Raw genomic sequence first — 24,289 nt, 5'->3', positions numbered from 1 at the left:
ATAAAGAAAATTAATGTCTCAAGAAAATTTAAGTGTATATGCATGCATGGCTAGGATTATTTTTATATGAATTTTAAATATTTAATGGTTTGATTGGCCAAAAATCAATGATAATACAATAGTACAACGTAAGGAAACATATAATTTAAGTATTTTTGAGGATATTAAACCGTATAAATGAATAAAAAATATTAATTTATTACCTTTACTGTTTACCTTTATTATTTAAAAAGCCATATTCCTATATCGTTTTGTATTTTGATAGTAGAATATATTTGTTTCAGATAAATAAGGTAAAACAATAAATATATAATGTAAGTATTGAAAGGATATAAACTAGACTATGAGAAGGAAAAAAAAATGAACACATTCATTTGTTAACTAATTTGTATGAATTTAATTTCTTCATTTTCTATAAATTTTATGCTTCTCTTTATTTTTTATTAAATCAAGTTTTTGTATTGATAATTTTACACTAAATTTTCTTTTATTAAATATCAACTAATTTAGAGACAAAAAAAACATGTAAAATTAAGTTAAATACTATTTTATTAACTAAAAAATTATTAGTATTTAAAGTAATTTTTATTTTTAATAAAAAATTATAAAATAATTTCTAAAATGACATATAACATTAGTTACCAAAGTTTTAGCTACTAATTACTTTAAATTCTAAATCAATCTTTAATTAAATTAATGATTAATTTAGAATCTAAAATAGTTAGTAGCTAAAATCTTAGTAACTAATGTTAGATATCAATTTAGAGATTACTTTATCAATTTTTATTAATAATAAAATTTATTTTATATATCAATAATTTTTAGTTTATAAAATATTATATAATATACAATGATTAATATTTTTGTCTTTAAAATTAACATCTAGTTCTTGACCAATAAGTAAATGTCAACTAGATAGACTAATGCTACAAAGTACATTAAAGTACTCTTTGGGCTCGTAGCCACTCTTAACCCCTTGAGTATTCTTATTCAGTCTACTATTGACTTAACAAGTATTATTTGGGCTCGTAGTCACTCCTGACTAACCTCTTGAGTATTATTTGCTTAACAACCACTTTCGACTAAAGTCTTAAGGTTTGGTGTTTCAATGATCAATAAGATCATTAGGTCTAACTACTAGGGATGATTGTGTCTAATGGTTTCTCTCATAGTTCAGATAAAGTGTTTGCTCTCAATGGAGGGATTACATCTTTCAAGGAATACAAAGGTACGCTCACTCTCCTAGATAGCTAGACTAACACTCTTAGTATTTTCCATAATGTTATTCAAGACATGCATTTTGGCAACATTCATGCTTTAAGCTTTGAGATCCTTTTCTAAAGCTTTTGAGAATTGCTTTAGATTTGAACAATCACTACAACAATTATTACTTCAGGCAACAGCATAAAAACTGTGACCTGAAGTTTAGACAACGGTTTTTGAGTCGTGGTCCAAGTGAGCGTGGCCGTTTGTAATAGGCCACGGTTTTTATAAAGACAACAATTATAAAACCGTTGCCTAAAATCTTTACAACAACCACAATTCCAAAAGCGTTGCTTAAAGTATTGATAAAAACAACAATACATTTTTTTAGTTTTAGAGGAATTACTCATACAAAAAGTTCAGGTTGGAAAGAATAAATATTGAAAGATAATGTATATTGAAATAGAAGTGACCCAAAATCTCACATATTTCAATAGATGTGTTCAAACTACATAATAAAATTTTGTCTTAAAGTATAATAATAACAATCAAGTCTTCAAAATTAAAATTACAAACTTAATTAAAAAAACATAATGTATTATTTCTTTACTACATATCAATAAATTTATTCTTCTTCAAGATTGTCTTCGTAGTCTTCATTGCCTTCAAACTGCAAAATATACATAAATATATACTAATTAAATCTAATTCAAACAAAATAAATATAACAATTACCAAAATATAATTATATAAATAATCAAATAACATGTCTTAATCAAATCCATTATAATAAATACTATATAAAAGTAAAATAAATTTATTTTTTCTTTTATGAGAATTAGGAAATCTGACTATCATACATTAACAAATTAGGTGAAAAACAATGAAGTAAAAATGATAAAGTTACGGATCTTAATAATTTTAAATATATTTTTTTAAACTATAAATTTAACGTTATTAACTAAATGAAATATTTTTAATATGCTTAAATTAGTTAAATAACTCTTAAATATTTATATAAGGAAGTAGAATATATTTCTTTTAAAATAATAAATTTAACGTTATTAACTAAATAAAATATTTTTAATACGCTTAAATTAGTTAAATGACTTTTAAACATTTATATAAAGAAGTAGAATATGGCACTGCAATAAAATATTGAATCATAAATAGACCTTAAACACTTCAATATTTAATTTTGTTTCCTTTTTTTAATAATATTTGTTACATGACAGGTATGCTAATATCTGTTTCTGACTCCATATATATATATATAGCCTTGCATTGTGAAGCACACATAAACAAGTCTCTACATCCCAATACTTCTACTATTGCTACTATTGCTATTTTTACCTTAAGGAGCTTTTTATCTTCAGGGCCACAAATTGCCTTATAACCCTTTTCCTCGTCACTGGTTCTAGATCTCTTTCTACTGTTTGAATAACTAAAATAATCACTGGTGTCAGCACCTACCTATATTTGAGCATTGTCAAAAAAATAAAGATTTTTACCTGCCAAAGCAAAGGCAATCAATGAATACAGATCCTGAAGGCAATGAATACAGATCCTGAAGGGAAACATATATGTAGGATTAAAATTGGCCATTTAATAGGAAACTAATGGTATGTGATGTTAGAAGGCTACCTTTCTAAAATTGGCTTGCCACAAGTCTGTATCTCCATGATACCAAAAAATAAATTATTGCTCCCACAATTATAACCTTAAAATTCAAACCATTAAATGAAGTCACATTTCAATTTTTTTAATGCAACCAAGTATTATCAGTTCATGCTAACCTAGTAAGGCAATAAAGGCATCTGAATGCTTGGCCATCTCTGCCTTCCTTTGATGCATATAAGCTACAACCTCTACTTTTCCCACTATTTCACCAGTTAGCTGCAAAAGGAACCATTGGACAGGGTGGAGCAGATAATAAAATCAACAAAGTAAGGAGAAAACCTTACTGAAAACAAAAGAAACTACAGAACAAAGAAAATATAAACTCTGGAGAACAGGATACACAATTTAAAAATGTATTAAGAATATATTTGAGATTATACAACCCAAAATATATAAAACATAACATGAATTTTGTAAATATATAAACAAGTTTATCATCATGCATGTACTGCTTCATCCTACGTTTGTCTTAAAAGATATACTGAGAATTCATTGTATCTCTCTTCCTTTTTTTTCTTGAAAGAGAAATCTACACACACCCACCAACGACATTCAGTGTTGCCGCAGACTAAATGGCACCCTACTCAGTGCCTTTTTCTGAGATTGCATAGATTTTGATTGGTCTTCTATGCACACCATAAATCACACATCATACACAAATCAGTTAGAACATGAAAGATACTTAAATGATACTACACCACCAGCAGAACCACAGATCCACTTGCACAATGAACAAGTCCAATGACTACAAAATTATTAGCTGTGAAGTCATCTCCCAAAAGTGCATCTTCGCTGGTTATGTTTGGATAGGATAGTCCCTCCCCTGCATCACAAGGTCTGCACCTACAAAATGCAAACAAGCTGTCATTCCCCTGCATACTTAGTTTAATTTGGTTTGCTTCTGGCTACCATTCCATATTCTTGTGTTTTGGCTTGATTTGGATACAAATGGGTGACAACATTACATAGAATACTACCACTGCTAGAAGAATTAGCACCATGCATCACTTTAACACACTTCTCTTACACTCCCGAAACAAGCACAACACGTTTTTCTTTCTTCATATGGTATGGAAAAGTCTTGTGCCTCATACTTAATTGTGTGTTAGCATGTTCCTGGCTTAGATTCCATCATTCCATCATGAGCTCCTTACTTCCTCCTTCCTCCAAATCTTTAATGCTTCCCCCATTTCTCCTCACTACCTTTTATGAACTGTTGTTCTTCTACTATTGTTACTGCATTGTCCATCTATTTAACCAGCCGATAAGAGTAAAAAAGGACTATTAATACTTCTACTTGCCTACTTAAGCAGTTTTCACACCTAGAATACCTCTCACTAGATACCTGTTGCATAGCAGATTATTGAACACATGTCTTTACCTTCAGACACCTTTTCTGCCTCTACCCACATAAAACCTCTACCTTTCCACCCTTCATAAAACGCGTATGAGCATCAATCTATGCTAACCTTTAGGGTTTCACCGCAAACGACGAACTCTCTACCTCCTCACCACGAAAAACTTTGTTGGGCTCCAATGGTCACCAGTTTCACCGGAACTCTCTACCTCCTCACCCAGGAAGAACTTTGTTTGCCTCCAGTGAACACCGATTTCACCGTCCAACTCGCACCAAATTGCAATGCTCACTTGTGTATTAGCGTATTAATCAATAGTTCACCGATTCAAACATACATAGAGGGCATGTGATACTTACAAGTTAGGGTTTCCAACTCACACCCCAAGTTCAGAATTTTGGGATCATTATGACTTTTTGGAAGAAGAAAGTGCGCGAGAGGATTTGGGCAAAAGAAGGCGCGATGTGATTTGGAAAGAAGAAGGCGCTCCAAAGTGTGAAGAACATGCTCCAAAATGGGAGGAACGTGCGGGAGAGGAGAGACAGTATTTTGTGTACATTAATTTTCAAGAGAGAGGGAAGAAGGAAAAATTTTCCCACAAATTATATTTTGCTAAAGTTTTCTATTAAACCTGAAAGCCCACAGTATTACAAGTTTTATAACCGTGGCTTAAGTCTTTAATGGGTTAAAAACTGTGGCTTAAAATGGCAACGGGTTAAAAACCGTGGTTTATTTTAATTTTTAAGCCACATTTATAAAAGTGTGGTTTTTTCTACCTTTAGGCAACACTTTTATACCCGTGGTATATTTTGGCGTGGTCTAAACTAAAAAATGTTGTAGTGAATGTTTTGACATAGTGCAGCTAGTACTCTTTCTGCTATTCTTCTTGATGGTAGGCTTTATATAGGCCTTGAAAGAAGATAGGAATTGAAAGGCCATTTATATATGTTGAGTAACTTTAGTTCTTATATGTTCACCTTGCATCTGATGAGTTTCAACATGAATTATTGCATTTAATTCTTCTCTATGCAACATCATTGATAACTAACAATGCTTATCTTCTTAGGTAGTATAGCCTTTTACACCAATTCATGGTAAAAGTGCACATTGTACAAGGCAGATAATTGGGTTAGAATTAAAAGGCTTTTTGTGTTAGAGAGTTGACGAAGAAAGCAACTTTACCTCATTTTCTAAGAGATCTCGATATTAATTCCTATTTCATCTTTAAATGAATCCCTTTGATAGACAAACATTCATTGCAACATAGAATAACCATATAGATATTTATTAAAGTATGAGGCTAACTTAGTTTATATGCTTAATGTTTTGTGTGTATTTCATATATTCTTTTATGCACCTTATCAGACTTAAGAAAAAGATAACATTGAGACTTAAGAAAAAGATAACATAATGTTATATCGTTTATAAGATGAAACATTTGTGTCTTACATAATATGTTAGAATTATTGTCTTATAAACGAAGTATGACCATATTTTATATTTATTTTTTTTCAACACTTAATCAAAATTTTAGGGTTTTAGAATTTTTCCTTAACACAAATCTTTTGTTTTTATCCGAGTGAATAACCATGTTAAAAAGATTCTAAGTAATAATCTTGTCACTTTATCTTTTAAAACTTCAATTAGTCATATGAAAATAATTTTTGGTCAAATCATAGGTTAAGACTTTGAATACTTTAAAAGCTTAATTGAAATAACTTACTTTGCTCACACAATTATTCTTTACATGTGTTTCATACACGTTTCTTTTCTGCAACATAGATCGTTTTTCTTATTATTTCGACTTGTCTCTTTACATTATTTCCTAAGACATGTTAAACAATACTTTTTCATTGTAGAGTTTGTCGAACTAAGAGTCATGAAATGGAATCCTAGAGTTAGTTAATCAATATTTCATGAAATGAAAAATGTGAAGATTTCATGTTTACATGTCCCTGATTACATCAAATGAATGTCCCTGATTTCATCAAATGAATGTTAAATTTAACTAAACTCCTATATTTTTTCAAATGAAAGATTTTAGTCAAAGTTTGTAATCGTTAATTGTTGAGTAAGATGAACCTTTCTTACCTACATTGAAATACTAATTTCATAAACCATATAAGATTTATCATAATCACAGTATTAGAAATAGTATATTACAATTTTAAAATGTTATATTATATTTACGACTTTGTAACACTCCATCCCTAAACATGTAACCATATATTTTGCATATACTTCCTTTAACACAAAATAGCTTCTTCTGGACCTAAACTTTATGGATCTCCATACTCAAAATCATTTTAATTGTCTTCATATCCTTTTTCTCAAATTCATTATCAAGTGTGCTTTTGTGATTTTAATTTTCTGACCTCAATTCCATCTCAAAACCATTCTTTAGATTCCTCACGTGGTGCCTCCCTTGGAAATTCTCTCAAGTATAAAAAAGTGAACACGTGTAGAATGAAAATTGGAAAGGTATAAAACTTATTTATAGTATTCTTAGAAATATGTTGACCATAGATGTATGGATGTTTGATAAAGTGGAGTACTTAGATTATGTTGCTCAGTAACTTGATAAGCAAGAACAACAATGTAATTAGTATTCCACTAACTAATAGAAGTAGTATACCATAATTGTGTCTATGTCCATGAATAGAACAAAAATCTCACAAAACCAACTTATTTATGAATGTTCTAATTCGGTCCAAGAATTTCCTAACATTTACTAATGGATGACATCAATTTGACTTCTTAATATCAAATTTAATTCAGTGCTACCATTTTTTTTTTCTCTTAACGACCAAATTAATTTTATATTTCTAAAATACTTTTATTTTATTATCTAAATATAATTAATAATTTTAATTTGATAAAATAAATAATTATATTATATTATTTGTATGTTTAACTAAGTTTTAGTTTCTCATAAATTTAAATATTTTTAAATGAGTTTCTATTATAAAATTTCGTTATATTGAATGTCTATAATTTTTATATTTTTTAATATATTTTTAATCATTTGATTTTATCGTCAAGTATACTAATCTGATTGTTACTGTGTATCTTCATTTTCTATATATTTTCTATGTGTCTTCACATGAAAAATAGAATAAGGCATAATTAAGTTTTATGTTCTTATAAATTTAGGTATTTTCATATTAAGTTTCTATTAAAAAGGTTTCTTCTATTTAATTTTTTTATATTATTTAATTAAGTTTGTACCATCAATTGTGATAACATGATCATTTGATTTTGCAGCATGAAGAACAATACTATAAACTTGAACAATAAAAAAAATAATTTTGGAACCTTAACTATCTTTATCATACAACATTGTTTCGTATTTATTTGATAAGGATAATTAGGGTTCTAGATATTTGTTTTTATTATTTTCCAAAACATGTGTTCTTGTGTTTGAGAATGTAAACTTTCAAATCAAATCAGACTACAAATATTCAATTAAAAAGTTTAAAAATATTTTTTTTATACTTAATAAAACATTTTTTAAATAAAAAATTAATTAAAAAATAACTAAATTATAAGAAAATTAAAACTTGATTATGTTATTTTTTTATTTCATATATAAATAATGACTATATAAGGAATCACTTACATTATTTTAGTTGATGATAAGATAAAAGAAAAAAAAACAGATACTGAATTAAAAAAAAAAATTAGACACTTAATACAACAAAAGTATTTTAAAAAAATAAATTAAAACACTGAAATTAATACCACTTCAAAAAAAAAAATCATCAGTTTGAATTAAACATTTTTGCGTGTAATTAATTTAAATTCTGCATGGTACAAAGGAAGCTACTAATGTTGGTGTCTTGTAGCTTTGTTTGACCATTTATGATTGATTTTTCAAATGCAGAAAATTATTATTCAAGTTGTTTTTTTCCTTTGTTTCCTCGTCACGCAGGAAGAGTCTTTGTTGTTGGAAGTGTGCCTTTTCTTTGACTATTTTTTCTTGCTATGTTACTCATCTTGTTATAGGACTTGCATTTCATCTCAGGTCATTTTCATTGACCAAGTCTTTTAAGTTAAAAAATTATTAAATAATAACTAAATATAAAAATAAAAAATAATTAGTTATTATATTAATTAAATTAAATATTATTAGATATTTAAAATATTATTCATATTTAAAATGATTTTTATTGATACTAAAAATTTATAAAATAATTTTAAAATTGGTATTTAAATTGGTTATCAAGCTTCTAAGTACTAATATATTAGATTCTAAATTGGTATTTAAGAGTTTAATAGAGATTAATTTAGAATATAAATTAGTAAGTAGTTAAAATTTTGGTAACTAATAATTGAATACCAATTTAAAACTATTTTACAATTTTTTATTAATAATAGAAACTAGTTAAAAAAAATTTATAAAATAATTTTTAATTTAATTAAATAATAATGAATTATTTTGATTTGTAAATTTAGTTTTTATTTAATAGTTTTTATCTAAAAATTAAATATACAAAGATTATTCTTCATATTGGACTTCACTATAAGACAATCATGAAATAGAAACCAATTTATAGAAACCAAAATAATTAGTTGTAACATTAACTAAATTAGAGACCATTTTCGAAACTAAAAAAAAATTGGTTTCTAAATCAGTTTCTACTATTTTCTATTATTGTTAAATAGTTTCTAAATTGGTATCTAATTAGCAACCAAGATTTTTGCTACCAAATTTAGAAACTAAATAATTGGTGGTTAAAACCTTAGTTGTTAGATATCAATTTAAAAACTATTTAACAATAATAGAAAATAATATAAACTAATTTAGAAACTAATTTTTTTTTAGTTTCTAAAATGGTCTCTATTTTAGTTCCTATTGTAACTAATTATTTTAGTATATAAAAATTAGTTTCTATTTCATGATTTTCTTGTAATGCTGGCATAATTTATATATACGCATATAGATACTATTTTTATTTTTTTATTTTAAATAAACTCATTATTGATATTGATATGTATTGATAAGTCTAGATATTCGAGACGAAACTTTTTTTTAAACTATTATCTATTTAAGGAAATTATTTTAATCTTTTTAATATTATTTTTAATATTTTTTTATAAGCAAAGAATATTATAGAATAAAAGAGGTACTTCGCGATAAATATATTCTAAATAATATTCATACTCTTTAAGATAGATATTTATTTTCATTATCTTGTTGATAATTCATCTATTATATTTCTGAGAAATTGATTCTCATCTCCCATACTCTAGTTATAAAAATTATTTTATTAATTTTTAGTTATAAAAAATATTTAATTGTTATATGTTAATTTTTTTTGTTTGATTTTATTTAATATAATATTACAAAGTAAGAAAAATAAAATGAATGACACTTGTAAAATAATATCAAAAGGATGAATGTGTATTTAATTTTTATTAAATATAGTGTAATTAATTTTTATTAAATATAGTGTAATTAATTTTTATTAAAATAGATAACAATACATGTTTATTAAAAAATTAGGAAAAAAATTGTTAATATCATTCATCATGTAGTACGTAAAAGTCAAATTTCCCACAACTATTTCCCACATCATACTATACTTAGAAGTAAAAGATGTTCTACAAATACTTAATATAATAGAATAATTAGTAACTTTAAAGATAAAAGAAAATAATCCTATTTCACTGACCAAAATTTTATCTTGTCGTGAGCAGAAAAAATAATTTTTTTTAGACTTACCTGAAAGCAACTTAAACATATTCATGTCAAATAGATGATAAAATATTATCTATAAGATAAAAGGAACAATGAAGACTTTTTCTCTCTAAGAGTGTTAGTAAAAAGAAAAACATAAGAGTAAATAAAATTGATAAAGCAAAACAATTATTATAATAAACAACAATAATACAAGATAAAAATTATTAATGAAGAAAATATTAGAAAGAGCTTGAATTGAGACACAAAGAGCTTTGTTCTTATACAAAAAAAACACTCAAATTACATAAAACAATACAAGATAATATGCATTCCTCTACCAAGATACAAAAACACTAATTGATTACAAGAAATTGTTAGACTCATCTATTACAAGAAATTATCTCTGAACTTTATGGATATTAATATTTTTTAAATAGTGCAGAATATAAAACTGAAGTTTTGTAGGAGTAAAAGTGTTTCTTGTGTTTTGTTTGCTTTGGATATATTGCAAAAGTAAAAAGAGTAAATAGTACTAAATTCAATTAAGATAGAATAAACCCACTAATATTCACTCATAAAAATTAATTTCAAAACATTCACTGAGGAAAACAACTAACACTAGGATTGAATTACTTTTTTGAAATAATGTTTCCAACAATTTTTAACTCAAATTTAAATTTCTTTACAAACTTCACTTTTATGCACTTAATTTATATTAAATAAAGCCCAGGTCATTAGAGATAAATTTCAAAACTTTTTGTTAAGTTATGATTTTCTTTTTTGTATAGAGGTTTTATTTATTTTTTCTTTTATTTTACAGCAGTTTCATGTTAAAAAGTCACAGGGTGTTTTATTTTTGGAACTTAAATGATTCTCACTTTCATTTCCAAACTTGTTTTCAATACGATTTTTAGTTTCTGAAAACAAAAGGAAAAAAATTGTTTGTTAAAAGAGTTTCAAAAACAGCTTCTTTTAGAAAATTATACATGAAAAATTATGCACTTTTTTAGCTTTTCTTTTCAAATTGCAATGCATTCTTGGTCTGAGGACTAAACACATGTCAACAAGGTAGTGATTCTGCAAGTTTTCTTAACTTTATTGTTACGGTTTTCGATGATTCCTGTGAAAAACGACTTCTCAAAGCGCCAACGGTTATTAATAATCGAATACACGTACGTAGGCTTAAAGTCATTACTTTAACCTAACTTTAAAATGAATTGATTTTTTCAAACTACCAAACTAATTATTCTTTTAAATACACTGCTCTCTATTACCTTTAAATTTCAAGAAAACAAAACATTATCAATGAAGAATATATAGTTACACAAAAGCTTGCAATTAGTACTAATCTATATATTATAAATTTACTAATTTTCATGTTTAACAACAAGCTCCAAATAATATTATTTAAAGCAACTCTTACCCGTACAAATTTTACTTACTAATAAGAAAGTAGCATACAAATTGATAGATCACTGTTCAAACTAAAATTATGAATTTTTAAAATATAAGATGACAAATTTTTCCATACTCAAGAATCATGACTCCTGATATTCATGAATCATAGAAATTTGAAGTCTTGGGAGCATTTGTTAGAAGGAAAATTTGTAACATGTGTTTTAAAGATAACATTCCCGGAAGTAAAATTTTTCATTTTAAGACATTTTGTCAAGGAATTTTTTTATGATTCTACATTTTTTAAAATAAAAATTATCTTTTATCAAATATGTAGCACAGACACATACACTGATACGATACAGACACAGACACAGAGATATACGTAAAATTTATCTAATGTAGGATACGGGGACACAACTCTATATATTATATAATTATGAATTATATAAATTGACAATAAAGATTTATGTGCATAAGTATGTTTCAAATTATTTTTTGGAGAAAAAGATGTTTTTCATGACTGGTTTACAAAGATTTGTTTATTATTCTTATAATCATAATAATAATTTATACAATAAAGTTTGATTTTGTAAAAAATTAATGTATTTTTTTCTTTTAAAATTGTGTTAGAACTGTACTAAAATTGTCAGAAATCTAACAAATACTTTTTGAATTGGACACTTTACGGATACGTATTCTACATGTGTCATACGAGTGTCGGTGTCCGTATCAACACCGACACGCCATTTAAGAGAAGTGTCCAAACTTCATAAACGTCTAATAAAGGTTTAAATTGGAAAAATAATTAAAATTATAAAAAAAATAACTACAGCTGGCAAGAGCAGCCACGTTGGACTTAACGTGGGTCCCACCACGATGCACGCAAACGCGGAGCACTTATAGTTCCACTCTTCCCATTTCAAACTTCTTTATTAAATTCAAACCACCAAACACGACCAACCCATATAAATATAAATACGCATTCTTCCACTCTCTTCTCACCACCAAGCCCCATTCAAACAAAAACTCTGTTCTTGGCTACCAAGAAAACTAACTTCAAACCAAAGTTATAAGAACACAAACCTCACCCAATTCTTTCTGCAAGCAAAACCCATAACCAAAATCGCAGTTTGAATATCTTGATCACAGGGATTCAGTAGGGGACATGGTTGGGAAGAAGAGAAGTTTCTTGAAGAGGCTGAAGGGAGAGTCGATGAGGTGGAACTATCTGAGGGCTGCATTCAACTGGAAGAGGCTTTCTTCGCCGGCGTCTTTCTTCAACAACGTCGCTTTCAAGATTCTCTCTCTCTTTGAGGCCGTTTTCCTCATTCTCATCGCTGCCTTCTTCTACCTCATGTGTGGTTGCCGCTTTTGATCTCTCTTCCACTTCTGTAATCAACTTGTTTCTTAATGTTTATAAGATTCTCTCAGATTCACGGATCCTTACACTCTTCTTAACTCTTTTCCAACTTTTAAGATTTTCGTTTTTCTTCACCATTTACAACAAATTTAACGTAAGAAATGTCGTCTTTTTGGTGGGTACCTGTGGATGCCGAGACAGTAATAATTGTGCGGTTTCTAAGTGTTTGTGTTTTACAGTTTACACTTGCTAGAAGATATACTATAACGCGGTTCTAGAGTTCGTTTTTACACGCAATGTTTGTTTGTGATACTTGTTGAAGTGTTCAAAGTATATTATTACATCGAAAAATGATGTATATAACTTTTTGACGAGATAAATTTAGATATATATATATATAATAAATGATAAATTTTGTAATTAAATAATTAAAAAATATTAAAATAATAATATTAAGATTGTAATGTAATTTTATAAAAATATTAATTATCCATATATCATTACTCTATTCCGTCTCCATTAACTACTTTAAGACAGATAGAACTCGAAAGAGATTTCTAGAGTATGAAAATGTTTTAAAAATAAGAAGACAAGATCTATGAAAGTAAAATAAAATATTCTGTGGGTGTTATCTTTTTCTTGTCTTTCTATGAAATTTTCTTCTAATTAAGAAAGAAGAAATAGTTTGTCTACGCAAGAAATTTATCCAAGTGTCTGTTTGACAACCACGACCGGCTTGACGATTCATGATTAGAAGGATTCAGAAAAATGAAGATAAAATATTTGTAATTAATTAGTAATTTTAGTTATGTAACTTGTTTTTATATAATTTTTGTCTGATTTTACTCTTATTTAATATATTTTATTTTATTAGTATAATGTAATATTTTGTCATTTCATATGAATTACTTAAAAATAAAATAAAATTATTTATTAATTTTTTAAATTAATATTAATGTATCCCTTAATTCCTTAGTTTAAAGTAATAACAGGAAGAAAGAAAGAACATATTCTCACTCATTTCCACATCAAATTTCATATATCAAATAAAATAACATTCACTTTTAATCACTCTCTTCATTCCATTAAAGTAACTATATTATTTGATAAAGTCATTATTCTTGTGTATCTATCATCAAGTCAATCCTAACCTCAACATAAACACCATCACACTCAAAAGTCAATGGAAGAAGAGAAAAAACTTGAAGAAGAAGAAAGACTTAAACTAGAGAAAAAGAAAAAAAAAGTTGTTTAATTAATTCATCATTTTTCTTTTACATGTTAATTTTTGTTTTTCAATTTCAACTCATCCAAAATTATTTTTGTATGCATGTTAAATTTCTATCATTGTGAAAGTTGAGTAAAAAAGAAAAATGTGGATACACAGTCGCAACAACCGCTACTGGGGTTTGTGACTAAAAATCATTGAAATTGGCTTTTTTTTTTTTTTTTTTACAAATGAAAGGAAGTTCATAAATGTATCAGGTGTGACGTAATTCATAATGCTTTCAACTTAGGGTTTAATTCATAATTCATATTGCTTGAGGATTTAACTAAGATATATAAATTGATGTGACGCAAATCAATTATATAACTACCTAAGGTCACTTGTTTTTTTTATTTTCCTATTAGTTTGATCAATGGTAACGGGCCCCACTTTATTAAAAAAAAGTATAGCCTGTTTTAAGCCTTGATGCATTTGATAAGGATTATTATTTTTAAAAATTAAATATAAAGAAGAGGGTCAAGTTTATTAAACATAAATTAGGCAAAGAAAGTAGTCTATTTATATATAAGTAATTTTACCGACAATATTTTTAACAGAAATATTTTCATTTTAATATATATTTTGAATTTGAACCCCTAAAGTTCTTTGGTTGTTTAAATTGCATGATTAAAATTATTTTCATAGAAACATTCTTTTATTTAAAACCATACTATATATTGATTTATGAATAGCTTTAACACACAAAAAAATTCTTAAATTAATTATTAGATTAAGTCAAATATTTATATATGATAAGTGTATTTATTGTGATTCTAGTCGTAAAACTCTATCAAGAGTGAACCTACCTTATATTGATGAAAGTATACAATTCATTACATGGTTTAAAGTTCAGGAGTGTGTGCACTTATAAGTTATGTGATTATAGTAAAACTATTAGGGTTTGGTCATAGACCGGTCACATGCATTCTTTTGAGTTAGTTTTTAGGTGATCACACCCATGTGCATAAAAACTATGGAACTCGTACTATTGATTGTTAACTTTAACTAAATACAATGACTCTTCTAGGAATATAGACAACAATAATCATGGTTTATGGAGACTTGAGGAGCAAATCTTATTAGCATAATGGGGGCACCCACGAGGAGGGATATTAAAGATTAGTCATCATGGTGGAGAACTCGATAGAATGAAACAAATATACATGGGCTGCTCTAAATTAAAGGTCACTATAACCTTTGACAGTCATCCTAGGACAAGTAAAATTGCTCCTACACACAATTTTGAGCAAAAATAGATAAAAATTTGAGAAATAATGTGCATTTTAAAAGAGAAAGCTGAGTATAAAACATAATCATACTCTTTCTATAAGATGGTAGCCTTATAAAACAATCATGTAAGATTTAAGTGTTTCATCCCATATATTGTCATTTATTACATATAATAACACTCATAGAAATTAAATGAAACATGCATAAAACATCTCACGATACGTACATAGACTAAGTTAATCTTGTACTTCAATAAATATCTATATACTTATTAAATGTTCATCTGTCAAAGAGATTCGTTAAAAGTATAAGTTAAAGTCAATATTAAAAGATCTCTTAAAATTCAAGCTCAAACTTATTCTTCTATACAGTTCTCAAGCACCGAATATTGTCAACGCTGGAAAGGATATATGTCTCGTACAACTATGCACAAGTAGACTAAATAAAGCCAAGACACCTTAACAAAGAAAAGATAACCTAATCTAGTTATTGGAAATATTACAGAGAGAAGAGGAAGAAGAGAGCATTTAATGTTGTACAAAGTGCATTTCAATCAAGCAACCTCATTTGGCGAAAAAAGTACACACAAAAGAACTAAAGTTGATTCAACGGGCAAAAACTTATTCACATTGGTCATCTTCCCCGAAACCTATATATAAAGCAAATAAAGAAGAAGAAGAAAGACAAAGTTCATGTTCTCTAGTACTAAAACACTGCTCAATTTATGCCCATCTAAAGCTTCACAAGAAAACATAATTGGTGTTCAATCAACTAACTAAGAAAGAGTATTCAACTTCTACATAATTCTTCAGACGATTATCCTTTTCAAAAAGAGTTATCATGATCCGTTGATCACATTGCATACAACTTCATCTTATCCAGGAGTGATTGTTTGACAAAGAATACTCAGTTAAGTCATGAGTGACTTGTGTCAAGAATACTAAAAAGATTAGCCAAGAGTGACTACGAGCCCAAAGAATGCTCAGTTAATTTAAAAGTGACTTGTGTCAAGAATACTCAAGGGGTTAGTCCTGAATGACTATGAGTCCAACGAATACTCAGTTAATTCAAAAGTAGCATGTGTTAAGAATGTTCAAGGGGTTAGCTAGGAACGATTGCGAGTCCAAAGAATACTTAAATGTACTTTTTTTCACAACAGTAGTCTGCTTAGTGGAACTCAATCCATTGATTGAGAACTAAATGTAGTCTGTTTGGTCAAACAAACCAGTATAAAATTACAAATTATTTATCTCTCTACTTTGCATATTATTGGTATCTGTATTAACAAAGAAGGAGAGTAACTACAATATCACATTAAATCATACGTTTTATATAATTTTGTTGAGTTAAAAACATTGTCTGATACACTAAATCAAACATAACCACCATTAATTGATTAAAAATTTTACAAATCTATTTTCTAACTATTTGTTATCAGATGATATTAGAAAAAGGTGCACAAAAGTTTTGAAAAACACAAGTGAACTCATTATTCTTCATATTTTCACAATTATTTTGTAAGTTTGTTTTTAGGTCATCACACTTTGGTGGGTTTAAGAGAGATACAATAGATTCCAAGTTGTCATGCACAATAACTATAGAGCTCGTACACATGACTATTCACTTTAACTAAATAAGGAAACTCCTTGGAGAGAATGAGACCATGAACGCCAATGGTTTATTTTGATGTGTCTCTTGTAAGTCACACAATTCTTTTTCTTATATTGTCATAACTATAAAGTTTCATCAATTTGATCAGGTTATGTACCAATTAGGCCTTTGCCAATCTATTCTTGATGATTCATTAAGCCTAAATCATCTTAATATTATGAAAAATTAATAACAATATGGAGTGATTATCACAATCGTTTAACTCAAAGAAATGGGTTACACATAAATAGTAATTTGTGTGACACTGTACAATACATGTATTTATGCAATTACTATACTATTCCCAACATATCACTTCAACAACCATCAATAATAAACAATGACGTGGGTACAAGATCTTATACATTTGATAATGTTTTTATTTGTACTCAATTAACATTCATCTTTTTAACATTATGGCACATCATAGAAACAACAACCCACATCAGAAATTGTTCATTAAAATGTTGAATTTTCTTCAAATATACATCAACATTGACAATAATATGTTGGTTAGTTTATTTTTAACCATCTCCCATGTTCATATCTATAGATCATTGTCATAACAACCTCCTAATTCCCATTTCAACAAGTTCCTCACACATGTAATATTTTTTCATCACATTCAAATCTTTTTTCAATCTAATCAAATATATTTTTCACTTCAACAATGATACTACCATCAACATATAATCTAATACCATCCACACATTGTTATTGATCCTGATCGTATTACCTTCACACAAAATTTGATGATGCAAGTGAAGATGATACAGACAAAGACAATGATGTAAATTTTCATAGTATACAAAAAGAAGTTCAAGTACCAATGTATGGTCTCATGTTTTGGACCAACATATCATAGAACTAAAATGAAGACTTAAATGACAAATAGAAGACTAATTTGTGACATAAACTCTCATATATATATTCCGCATCTTGATTATGTGTATTGAATAGTATTTTGTATTTATTTTAATTGAGAAAAAAAATCCTTAACTTTTTTTTTATTGAAAAATAGGACAATCATAAAAAAAAATATGTTATTGTATTTTTTAATAGAATTATATTGAGAATCTCACATATTTAATACTTTCAAAAATATTATTATTTTAATCATTTAGGGCCCCACATGAGTTAAAACAATTGCTGAATTCTTTTCGAAAACTTTGTAAAATTTTGGCAGATGTGGTTTTCATTTTGGGATTTGTAGTGGTATACTAGTTATGGTCTCGGAGATTCTTTAAAGAGGGAATCCTTAAATCTATATATTTTGTTCCAAGAAAGCTAATATATTTTCCTTTATTGGTTTGTTTTGAAAGATTGAAAAAAAAGTTATGCAACTAAATATAACCACTTATAAATGAAATAATTGTAAATGAACTTTGATTTACTACTTTTTATTTTACTATTAAAAAAGTTAATGAAAATCAAAGTTGTACATTGAAATATGAATTTCTTAATTTAAAATTATGCTTAAGTTATAATATATTGACTCTTTAGTATTTTATTTCAAACTTTTATTTATATTTGTTATTATTATATAAATATAATATTTTACTTGAAATCAAATAGTTGTTTAATATAGTATTATCTTCAAACTATCTTTTTCTACTATGTTTTCATGTCAAACTTACATATGTCTAACTTAAATATTTGAGTAATCTTTTTAAAATTCATCATTTATCCATTTTGATAAAATTTTGAAAAAAAAAATCCACCTGTTTAGATGGTAATTAATAACTTCCTTTCATGAATTTATTTTTCTTTTGAATTATATTTTATTGCGTGAGAGATTGCATTGTAAAGTGTTGGAGACAAAATATCTGACGAACATGACAGTTTAATCTATGCAACAACACCACCAATCTTATCTGTTGTGTTCTGCTCTTCACTCCAACCCTGCTTCCCTCTGATAACATCTTCGGCATCACACAATACCCAAGCATGCATTCCTTAACATGCACACCACTTTCTTCTCATCACACCACTCTAAACCCTCTTCTTGGTGCTGATGCAACTTCAAGGCCATTTTCTCATTCTCTACCCTTCAAAAGAAGAACCTGCTTTACTACCAGAGCCGTACTCTCTTCCACCAGAGAAGATGTCTTGAAGCACTTCAACGAACGCAGAGCTCTCAAGGTGAGAAATTAAAGCAAGATCCACCCATTTCCTGCTTTCTCTTCCACCTTCTCATTTTGTTACTTTTCTTCACCCAAATGCTGTTTTTTTTTTGTTTGATGTTCATTAAGGCTAATCTTTGTGTTCAACATGCATGTATGGTGATAATAAAGTTTTCATGGATCAACTTTTTAGAATTTTGAAATAAAAATGTGATATTCTTCTTTAATGTTCTAAAATAATGGGGGGCAAAAAGGGAGTTTGGTGGTTTTGATGAGGGTTTAAAGAGATGACTACAATAACAGCTGTCCTAGCCTATATTGCTTCGTTCACTAAAATATTTTTTATGATATATTTTGGTGTATTTGTTTCATGCATGTTAACAAACATTTGGCTTCTTTCGAAGATTATCACAGGCTTGCAGAATTTCAATAAAGACAATGTTGCATCGGTGGTCACTGCTGCTGATAAGGTTTTTTTTTACTTCTCTCTTGTTATGTTCTGTTTAGCTTTGTAAGTTATGCAATATTCATCCATGAAAAAATAAGATCAAGAATCCTTGCATTGGTTTTGTTTATGAAGCTTATATATGGATAATTACCCCAATAGAATTGTGTAGATGATAACTTGTCATGCTTTCCCCTGTGACATACATATTGAAAGACAAACTAACATACTAATTTTAATGTGTATGAATTGTAATCTCCTGTGCTTATAGGGTGGAGCAACTCATGTGGACATAGCATGTGACCCTGAGTTGGTCAAGCTAGCCATCGGCTTAACTTCTTGTCCGGTATATTCTCACTTTTCTTATAGATGTCTTGGCCACTATGGTTTTATGGTTTGCATGTGGACAAGGATACAGGGTATTTGGGAATTAACTTAGCATTAAATTTATTACAATCATGGAGTATCATAATCATTAAAAAAAGTTTATTTTGCAGATGTATATCAGTTATACTTTGCATGTATATTTACTTGTTAAAGAATCAATTCCAAACTAGTTAGAAATTTATGACCATAAATTTTCCCTTAATTATTTTGGAAATCCCTACTAGATTGCAGGTCTCTTTGTTTTAGCGTCTGACATTTATCAAAACAATTGAAGCAAGCAATAAATACCCAACAGTTAAATTTGCATTTGCATGAGACTTTAACAAAACAATTCTTAACAAATAAAATCCAAAGTGAAATCACACCCTATTCAGCAAGTCATCTTGTGCAATATGCATGTCTATTGTCTTCTAGTAGAGAAAATCCCAATATTCTCCAAGGCACTTCTGAGTTAATAGACATGTATATTAGCATTTTAGCCCCCAATGAGGAGATAAATTAAATAGGAACTGAAGATTATTAGCTTAAAAACGGAACTAAGCATTTTTAACCCCTTCCGGATTATGCAAGAGTAACAAGGAGATTATTTTGATGTTCTGATTCTTTCCTCCTTCAACCATTTTGTGATTGATCTTTCTTGCAGGTTTGTGTTTCTTCTGTAGATCCTGCAACATTTCCAGCTGCAGTTGAAGCAGGAGCACTAATGGTTTGACCTTCTTGCTTAGTTCCAAGATGATACTGTAGTCATCTCATACATCATGAAAGTTTGAATAGACGTATTTGGTATTGAAATGGTCCTTATGAGATTTTTACTTAACATGATAAATGGCGTTGACAGGTTGAGATTGGAAACTATGATTCATTCTATGAGAAGGGAATAATTTTCACTCCAGAAAAGGTAAAGAGTGTTTGTCATTATTAAATCTCAAATTTGTGTAGAGAAGCAACGAAAGGTTGTGAGGATCAGATCAGATGCTAAAATGATTGCAGAATGCACTCTAAATAGGATTTGTTATCTATATAAGATATAACCTTATTGTTTTATCTCTACTGAATAGAAATGTAGTATCTAAAGGTGACAAGGCATTTAGAAAGATATATATTATATCGTATATGTGAAACTCATTCTTTCTTCTTATGCAAGTTAATCAAATTTTTGTATGTGTAGCAGCAATGTTTGGCCTTTTTAAAATCTTCTGTCCCTCTGTTAAAAATAGTTCCATCTGAATTTCTCTTACTCTTAAATAGAGTTAGTTAGCATTTTTTACTAATTTTAATTTCAAATATAAGTAGAAGCCTGCACTTGAATTCTTTATTTTAATGATCTATCTTTTGCAGATTCTAGGTCTGACAAAGGAGACAAGGAGGATACTTCCATCCGTAGTCTTGTCTGTCACTGTTCCTCACACACTAAGCCTCCCTGATCAGGTTACAAACAGCATTCTGACTATCAGAGTGCACAATCATGCTGATAATATCAGTACTTTCTTGTGCATAATAAAAGCTCTAAATCCTTAACAGGTCAAGCTTGCAGAGTCACTGGAACTAGAAGGTGTAGATATCATTCAAACTGAAGGAGGAAAATGTTCTAATCCTACACAGTCTGGTGTTATGGGTTTGATTGAGAAGGTAACCAGAAAAGTACTTTTTATTTACTTTTGTCTTTTCCCTATTGCATACATCTTCATTGCTGGAGATTTGAGAATGAAAATCCCAGTTGAAGAGTGTTAGTGGCAATAAAAAAGTGGCTTAAATACTGTACAAGACATTAGCTAGATGATTGAGCACCTCATTCACATTCCACAACATAAATCAACATGTTAAGAGTCTGAAAAAGTATCTAATCTGCTGCATTTGCTCTTGTATATGAAAGAAGTCTATTTAGTCCTCTGGCATTCACAATAGGTCGTTAGTTCTTTCTTCCTCCTAAATCCATTCTGAAGCCACATTTTCAACCCAGAAAGCAATTACAAGTTAAAGGATTATTACTTGCATTCATGCTGATTGTTGCATTGGTAAACTATAGTTGATTATGACAAATCCTTCTTTAAATTATCAAATTTCTAATCACTGGTGATTGCAGGCAACACCAACTTTAGCAGCAGCATATTCTATATCACGAGCTGTTAAGATCCCTGTCATGTGCTCATCAGGGCTAAGCGCTGTCACAGCACCTATGGCTATAACAGCTGGTGCAGCTGGTGTGGTATGGATTTTTATTAAATTTCTTCCCATTTTATAGCAATCATAAACTGATAAACCTCACTATACCTTTGTAATGTTTCTACCTGTTTGGAGGGAAGTTATTGAGTAGTGTCCTAATCACAGGGTGTAGGCTCTGCAGTCAATAGGCTTAATGACGTGGTTGCTATGATTGCCGAGGTCAGAAGCATTGCTAATTCATTGCAGACATCATTTCAGACATCCACCATTCATGAAGTGGAAACTCAAAGACAGTAGTTTGTTTTGCAAGAAACAAATGAAGGATGTGTAGGTAGTGAATAAAACATGCAAAGAAAATTTGGATCCTTCCTTAATAATAAGAACCTATAGGTTCCATTTTTCTTTGTCCTTTACATTTCTGACTTGTTCTCTGATGAAAACTTGTTGGTCATTTGAGTGGAATTATGTATTCTTCGTTGTTCTTTCCTGTGGCTAGAAGGTTTTGCTTGCTATGAAAGAGTTCGTATTTTAACAGGTTAAAAACTGTTCTTATCAGTAGTTCTTGCATTACAAGAATGGTTTGTTAGTACTCAATTGTTTTATTTTCTTGGTGCACCTTTATGCTACATATATAACAAAAATAACCTCTTAAAAGTCCTTACACATTCTGAAAAATGTAATCTGAAATATATTAAAAAGCTTCCAAATTTATCCTCCATGTTTTGGAACATCTTACAGTGAAATCTTTAATTACAAATTAAGACTTTTAAAATATATTCTTAAGGGGTCGTTTTGAAAACTTAAAATTTAAGATCTTTCATAATACTTTCAGAAACCTAAATATTTTTATCGGAAAGTAGTTATGAGAAACCAAACTGGAATTGGCTTGGCTTGGCTCCATCTGGTCCAAAAGGGATTATAACTAACCAAGAATGAGATAACCTTGATTTGAAACTGCACCCCTATATAAATTTTTTGAAATTTACATTCTATATACTTTAAAATGTACAATTTAAAATACAAAAAAATGTATTTTAGATTGTACATTATAGATACAAATTTAGTTTTAATACAAATTTATTATTTAATAGTAACATTTTCACTTAAATTAATCACGAAACATAACACGTTTGTCATAAATCATCATAATATTTCATATATTAATGATTAATATCAAAACAAGATAAATTACTCATCAAATAAGCCTATTCATGTTGTGATGACCATCGTTTTTTACGTAGTAATACAAATGGTTGATCTTCATTTCCCCAAGAAGTATGTACATGTGACATTGATCTAAATCAATGCATATATTTGACTCTGCCTGCTAATGTCACATTGGTAACAAAATGGTTGACAAAGTACAATCATTGATCATCAATAACAATTACTATACCTCCATCAAATGGTGAGAAGGGCGAAGAACTGTTTCTCATACCCAAATTACTGCATTACATGCTTTGGGAAATGGCGATGTGAGCATGTCACGAGCCAAGAACATGGATATTGCCTCAAATGACCAACTAGGAATTGTTGTGATAAGGAGTCCAAATCATCCCAGCATGAGTAATATCATCTTTTTTGGATGTGCACAATGCCAACTATGCATATATGGTGTATGGTCACATAACATGATGCCCGAGAGAGAACCTCTTAATATGTGGGATTCATATCCCTCATTCCCATTCCTGGAAAGTGCTCATATATTCATGCTTGTTCCGTCATAAACAAAACATTATTCAGATATTCAATTGAAAATAAATCTATGTCCCAACTACTTTGTCTGGGCAAAGCAAACATCTCTAGTTGTCATACATGTAAGTGAGTGCGGAAGCTCCCCATGTGTACCCACCATCCATCCTCAAATTATTGAAAAGAGCAAAATATGACATGTTAATAGCTGTCACATTTTTATCAGGAATATTGTGCACCAAACAAATAAGCCTGAGATGCGTACTTTCCTTTTTGTTGGACGATGCACTCCCCATACACCTCGTGTAGCCAACTCATTCTGACATGAGCACCACAACATTGCCTCAACTTTGTTGTGACATCATCGAACTCCATTCTAAGGAGGTCAACCAACAATGTTTTGAAATTCAGTGTCACATGTGAATAAAATTGTCTCATTATAGTGAGATGAAACAATATAGACACATCATCCATTTGATGTTCATCTCACTAACAGGGAGGTGGAAAATGTTAGTGTCACGGCACTTTTCTACAAAGACTGAGACCCTTATCAACAGTCTTGTAGTTATTGTTGCATAGTGACAAAAACTTGGTGATAAACACCGCAACCTCTATTTAAAAATGAAGGATCCCAAATTTACTTAACTTATGTT

The 24,289-nt window shown here is 28.8% G+C and overlaps 2 protein-coding genes and 1 long non-coding RNA gene across 6 annotated transcripts; 2 read left to right on the top strand and 1 right to left on the bottom strand.

Annotated features, from left to right (window-relative positions):
* Positions 1-1,641: 1,641 nt before the first annotated feature.
* Positions 1,642-4,524, bottom strand: LOC150029142 (uncharacterized). Of its 4 annotated transcripts, none has more exons than XR_016519045.1 (6): positions 4,353-4,524; positions 3,000-3,726; positions 2,848-2,873; positions 2,715-2,770; positions 2,557-2,647; positions 1,642-1,873 (listed from the first exon to the last, which is right to left on the bottom strand). It is a non-coding gene; the product is annotated as an uncharacterized LOC150029142 (long non-coding RNA). The 4 variants fall into 4 exon arrangements; XR_016519046.1 differs by having other exon boundaries at positions 3,000-3,099; XR_016519047.1 differs by lacking the exons at positions 2,848-2,873; positions 4,353-4,524 and having other exon boundaries at positions 3,000-3,810.
* Positions 4,525-12,303: 7,779 nt separating this feature from the next.
* On the top strand, positions 12,304-12,759 carry LOC150029141 (uncharacterized). Its single transcript, XM_090298689.1, has one exon. The coding sequence runs from the start codon at positions 12,485-12,487 to the stop codon at positions 12,692-12,694; it is 210 nt and encodes a 69-aa protein (XP_090154815.1). The 5' UTR covers positions 12,304-12,484; the 3' UTR covers positions 12,695-12,759.
* A 5,706-nt stretch (positions 12,760-18,465) lies between these two features.
* LOC137811731 (uncharacterized protein ycf23) lies at positions 18,466-22,487 on the top strand. The gene is made up of 9 exons (XM_068613571.1): positions 18,466-18,968; positions 19,354-19,419; positions 19,666-19,740; positions 20,425-20,487; positions 20,620-20,679; positions 21,120-21,209; positions 21,303-21,410; positions 21,865-21,987; positions 22,110-22,487. Exons 1-9 carry the CDS (start codon positions 18,774-18,776, stop codon positions 22,239-22,241), a joined length of 912 nt encoding a protein of 303 aa, XP_068469672.1. The 5' UTR covers positions 18,466-18,773; the 3' UTR covers positions 22,242-22,487.
* Positions 22,488-24,289: the final 1,802 nt, after the last annotated feature.

Source organism: Phaseolus vulgaris, chromosome 2, assembly GCF_051622355.1.
Source record: "Phaseolus vulgaris cultivar YP4 chromosome 2, ASM5162235v1, whole genome shotgun sequence".
NCBI lineage: Eukaryota > Viridiplantae > Streptophyta > Magnoliopsida > Fabales > Fabaceae > Phaseolus > Phaseolus vulgaris.
The sequence above is the reverse complement of the archived record's forward strand: the minus strand, read 5'-3'. Positions and strand labels throughout refer to the sequence as shown.